Below are 6,000 nucleotides of genomic sequence, written 5' to 3'. Positions count from 1 at the left end.
GGGGGGCAGCGACTCGGCAACATCGCCAGCGGGCGAGTCGCGACCGCGCTTCTTCTCCAAGCCCAACTGCGAGCGCCTTCTCCTGGGCGTCATCAATCCGGACGAGAACGCACTCTTCGTCTGGCTCTGGATCCTCACCTGGTGCGTGCTGTACAACGCCTGGGCGCTCATCCTACGACAGACGTTCACCGAGCTGCAGACCTCTTCCGTGCATCTCTGGTACGTGCTCGTGTGCCTAGCGCAGCGCCGTAAGGCCTCCGGGAACTTATATCCGCCGTTGATGCGGAGAGAGGAGCGTAGAAACAGCTTTGTTTTCTTCTCAAATGCTGCTGTCGTAGAACCTGCGCTTAGACGAAGCGCAAGCTAAACGAATATGCGCACCTTGCGCTGACTTTCAACCGTATGAGTTTATTGTCTCTTGCCTTGAAAGCTGTACCGCTTCAAAAAAGTAATAATAAAGAAATAAACAGTCGCTGCTTCTCCAGAAGGGTGAAGGATAGATAGTGATAGCAAAGCATTATACAAGTACACCGAGCTCGTCATGTAATCGGCCATATAAAGTGAAGTAAACTTTCGCTTACTGATTAATTATCAAGCATAGTTTCAGGTTTTATCATCGCACGCCGAATTCCTCTTCTCTCATACCCCCTGTGCCCCCCCCCCCATTTTGCGCGCGCCTTATCCCATGACCTCAAACATTGGGCGCGTATCAAGCCATCATCCTTTTCGGCTCACCCTTGCACACTTTCCCTCGCTTCTACAGCATACGCCGCATGGCTGTTTGATGGGACCTTATCCTACTTGGACTTTATATGGAACCTCACTGCGACGGCTACTCCAATGTTCAATATTCACCCGGAATTTATATATAATTGCTGTTGCAATAAAAGCAACAAATGAAGGATTTGCGGCTCAATAAATTGCAAGGCAAAAATTCCATAGGGTTGCTAGTCAGCTTAATGTGTGTGTATTTTTGCATGTGTTTCGTCTAAGCGTTAGTCCCACAATATATGACCAAATGGTCGGAGTTGATATCTTGTTGAAGCTTTTGCCCACCGCGTTGATGCGCTCTCGTTTCCACAAAACCACCAAAGGAATGCTCCTACATTTTCTTATGTGGCTTCGCCACATAAAGCATCGTAATGCAGAGAAGTGGATTTAACAAAATATCTGTTTTAGGTTTTGGTGTTCAACAGGCAATGAATACAGCCACCTGAACGCTTTGCAGAGCCCTAGTGCACAACGAACCCACTACACAAGAATGGTTCGTAGTGTCACCATCTATTAATGATAGCGTACTTAAAGTCAGCTGATCACAAAGAGCTCTATCTAGAAAAAAAAAAAAACGTTGTGGATTTGGCCTCAGCTTCGCCGTAATCTTCCTTCAATTCCTACTTTCTATGATTGATTAATTAATTAATTAATTATTTGAGTGAGTGATTGAGTGAGTAAGTGAGTGAGTGAGTGAGTGAGTGAGTGAGTGAGTGAGTGAGTGAGTGAGTGAGTGAGTGAGTGAGTGAGTGAGTGAGTGAGTAAGTGAGTGAGTGAGTGAGTGAGTGAGTGAGTGAGTGAGTGAGTGAGTGAGTGAGTGAGTGAGTGAGTGAGTGAGTGAGTGAGTGAGTGAGCGAGCGAGCGAGCGAGCGAGCATCGAGGCTGTGAAGTGGGGTGAACTCGGGAGGCAGTGCCCGCAGAACAAACCCGCAGCACTGAGCTCGCTCGTAACACGCTTCGGCGCGGGCCTGCAGGTTCGTGGCTGACAGCTTCGCCGACTTGGTGTACCTGCTGGACATAGTGGTGCAGTTCCGCACCGGCTACCTGGAGCAGGGGCTCATGGTGTGCGAGGCCCGCAAGCTGGCGGGCCACTACGTTCGCTCCAAGCCGTTCCTCATGGACCTGCTCGCGCTCACGCCGCTCGACCTGCTCCAGTTCCAGATCGGCATCGCGCCGCTGCTACGCTTCCCGCGCTTCATCAAGGTGTACCGCTGCTACCGCTTCTACTACATGGTTGAGTCGCGCACCATCTACCCGAACCTGTGGCGTGTCGTCAACCTCATACACATACTGCTGCTGCTGTCCCACTGGTTCGGCTGCTTCTACTACATGCTGTCCGAGTTCGAGAACTACGACGGTGACTGGACCTACCACAAGCCGGACTCGCCCGAGTGGAAGGCGCTGGGACGAAAGTACCTGGCCTCCCTCTACTGGTCCACGCTCACGCTCACCACTATCGGGGACCTGGTTACGCCCAGCTCCAATCTGCAGTGCGTATCGCGATCGTTTTGCCTCCCCGTTCAGCACGCTCAGTACCCTAGCATCCTCGGCCGGCTGGGATTCTGAAATCGTACTATATCTTGCGCCTCACGTGGCTACTCCGTATATTGTCAGCGGGTACAAATATTTCCCTGTTTTTCGCAATCTGCATGAACTAGGAAGGAAGAGCGCCAACTAAGACGATCACGAGCGATCACCAACCACTTCCTAATTCAAGTGTGCACCATCTAACCCAAATGAATGTTGTTATGAATCGCAACAATCGGTAGCTGAGGGTTGAACCCACGGCCTTGTGCAGCTGAACGCAATAGCCAATATAGTCACGGAATCACCGTTGCGGTGTCAGCCATTTCCTACCCGAAATCACTGGTGCATTGCGTACGCATGTGCATTGTGTGCAATACGGATATCGAAGACACTCAAATCTGAGCACCGTGTGCAGACAGCGTGGGGCCGTACCATGTCAACGCAGTGCACAATTTTTCCTCTGCATTCCGCTGTTCTTATTTGTTCACTTGAGGCATAATAGAAAACACATTTCGAGTAGCAGTCGCTGTGAGAAAGCTGAGACGCGGAACAGTCGTGGGTGAACGATAAACGCCGTCAGCAGTGTGGCACGGGTGGTTAGAGTGACACTCGGCTACACGCTATATTAACGTGCCACTTCTATTCAATCTTGGGTCGTTCAGTAATACCAAGTGAATCACAATCATTCGAAGTGCAGCCGATTGTATTAACACGTGCTTTGCCTAAGGGCTCGCAAAATAGAGTGCTGACATACTGCACACTCCCAAAGATCTTTATTCAAAAATCGTGATTCTGAAGTATTTCCAAATTGTTATCGGCAAGCAGTGTCGTCGCGCATGCCGAGCTATGCAAAGATTGACTAAATATACGAAAGCCGCTGCCCACGCTACCGTTAGCCTCAGTACTAGGAGCAGTGCCTGCGTGGGGCCGTTTCCCGTAATATAAACCTGGCATTTGACACAACTACAATAAATTTTATTATTGTGCATTGATTTCTTTTTCAACGTACAGCTTGAAAAGCCATTTTGCTTCCAAACATATGCAAATGCTTATTCACTATAGAAGAAAGAACAATAGAGAAAGAGTAGATCCACCTCCCCGCCCACATGACAGTGCAGGCCTTATAACGCTTCCCTTCTCACGAGAATCGCGCTTCCTTTAAGCTCTTCAAGCATGTGCAGTGAACGAGAAACGATATCGGCCAGTGTTCTTAAAGAAAGTATGCTAAAAAGAATGGATGGTCGGGTGTACCCTCTTTCTCCTCTGAAAAGCCGGGCTTTTGTCCTGGATTGGCAACCTACAGTTCCAATAGCGGAAATCCCCATCTTCCAAGTACCTTTTTGTTCACGTTGGATTAGAAATGGCTTAGGCGTGTGTAGGAAGGACATGTTATCCTCTCGTAGAGCACCTGCTTTTTTGCTTGCTCTCAACGCCGTGTCCCCTGAGGAGCCGTCGATAAACTAAGCAAAAAAAGAAGCGCCTTCCGACTCCCTTCAATGAAAATTAGGGCTTGCTGGTCGATAATGCTTGAATCGACGACACCCTGTCGTAGATTACCCGCATGCACCGTTAATTTGGTTCGGCTCCCTGAGGTACACGAACGCGCTTAAGCCTAAAGGGTTTTAGGGAACAAGCCCCTTTGATCGTGCTTGAAGAAGGGGAAGTAATTCTCTTAGTGACAGCATTGAGCGCGACGGTTTACCAGGCAAAGGCGACAGCAAATGTAACTGTAAGAGCAAACAACGGAAAAATAGGATGAGACGAGAAAACATGGGAAGCGAAGCGTTGTGAACGTGTCTCGTCCGGTCTTAGGTCCTCTATTAATTAGGAGTGTGTGTCAACGTTTATTTATTTTACTCCTTTATGGCTCTATCAGCTTCATTCTGTGAATCACATTTAGTACCCTGCGCTAGAACTTATTTAGTCTCCTGCGCAGAATCATTATTTCATGGGTTTCTGTTAGCCTTGCCAAACGAGCTCGAACAATTTCCTTACAAGAAATGCAGAACGTTCGCAAGATCCTCCTACTGAAAGAAGACTTTTCCAGTAGGAAAAGAGGCAAATGTTTCCAAAGCGACACATTTCCTCTTCTGTTCTTTCCTCAAGCTCCCGCTGGTTTCGTCTGATTTGCTTCACTCCGAAAGGGCTCTATCACGACTAAGGAAATAATTCGCGTGAAGAGTGCTGCTTCAAGGCAGATCGAAAGCAAAGTACCTCCAAAGACGCAACCATCTGATGAAAAAAATAACTGATAGTGGCAATTAACTCGTCTCCATGGTCGGACGTCCGTGGAAGCCTCAAGCTTACAGTCGCGTTTTGTGTTTTTCGGTTATATTTCACGGCACACGTCATAAACTGCAACGGGTCACCGCGACTAATTTTATAACGTGAAAAGACAAAAGTGCACAAACGATACCAACGTAAAATAAAAGTCCACAATGTTCTTTCTCTTTTCAAAGCGATTCTTAGTGAAATTTGGCGAGCTCTGCTGGTCGTGTTGGCTGCTACTGCTGCAGTCTCGCCCGAATTGCTCAAAGCAGGACACTCTACATATAAGGATTCGCCTTAGAGGTACAGCGATCTGCGCTGTCCATGCAAATATGTCGGTGGCCGGAGTGTTTTCTGCGGAATTACGCAATAAAACAACAAAAGCAGCATAAGTACCCTTCCTGCAGCAAATGTAGGCATTCAGTCGCGTCATTCCTTTAATAAAGTGAATAGCTCTTCGGCTCTTTCTCTTCCTCTTAGTGGTCAGACGAGTAATGTGGCCTCAATTGCACCCATGCTTCTTTGCCGTAAATGCCAACTAGCTCTTACAGGTGCATGTGTTTCGCCTGAGGCTCTGAGGACCTAGGGATCGGCGAAGACGGCGACCGCCCAGCTGGGCGCCGAGCGTTTTCTCCACCACGTGCAGGGAAAACTTCGTGCTTGTCGCTACCAAATTGAATGTCGCACTACAGTTCAGCTCTTCTAAATCTGTTACAGGCTGCATCTTAACGAACAGAACCAAGTCCAACAAAAATTGACTATACCGGCACACAGGCTTGCAATGAGGTTGCCCCTGCATGGTTGTCGTTCACCAAGAGCGTAACCATATGAAACCACCTACATAGTGGAACCAAGGAAAGCATATGGGAAGATATTTGTAGTTTTAACTGAAATGTCGTAAGGATAAAACAACTTGCCGCCGGTGGGAGCCGAAGCCGCAACCTTCGAATTACGAGCCTTCGAACCGACGAATTACGAGTGCGGTGCATTACCAATTGGGCTATAATAACGTATGTTCAAACGTCCACATTCTTGGGTATTTTATGCGTGTCCGTAACCCTGGGAATGTCAGCCAGCGCCATTCAGGCCATCGCGGCAGATGTGAAACACCTTTTCGACCGATGGTGCCACACGGTGCATGAACTTTATGAAGCAGGCCAGCTGACCAATAAACCCTCGTATGCTGCCTGAAGGCACCAAGACGGCCGGATTCGACACCCTCACAATGAAATTAACGAGAAAGCAAGAAAGGCGAAGGTCAGCTATCTTTCTTTATTTTTAGGTTTCGGTTAACAAAAATTGGTGGCTCTTCAGGTAGCGTACGAGGGTTTATTTGTCAGCTTGCCTGCTCATAAATTTCACCTACTACGTGGCGCGTAGCACGCGAACATGAAAGAGAGAGTGAGAGAGACGTTCTGACATCACCTAGAGGCC

General features: G+C 48.3%; 1 protein-coding gene across 2 annotated transcripts in view; it reads left to right on the top strand.

The window, feature by feature from the left end:
* Positions 1–6,000, top strand: part of LOC142575518 (uncharacterized) — a 72,676-nt gene that overhangs the window by 2,327 nt on the left and 64,349 nt on the right. For both annotated transcript variants that reach the window (XM_075684934.1, XM_075684933.1), the window contains exons 2-3: positions 1–219; positions 1,746–2,261. The exon at positions 1–219 is cut by the window's left edge and continues 33 nt beyond it. In XM_075684934.1, coding sequence (XP_075541049.1) covers positions 1–219; positions 1,746–2,261 — 735 coding nt within the window. The remainder of the gene's footprint in view (positions 220–1,745; positions 2,262–6,000) is intronic.

This window comes from Dermacentor variabilis, chromosome 3, assembly GCF_050947875.1.
Source record: "Dermacentor variabilis isolate Ectoservices chromosome 3, ASM5094787v1, whole genome shotgun sequence".
Taxonomy (NCBI): Eukaryota; Metazoa; Arthropoda; class Arachnida; order Ixodida; family Ixodidae; genus Dermacentor; species Dermacentor variabilis.
The sequence above is the reverse complement of the archived record's forward strand: the minus strand, read 5'-3'. Positions and strand labels throughout refer to the sequence as shown.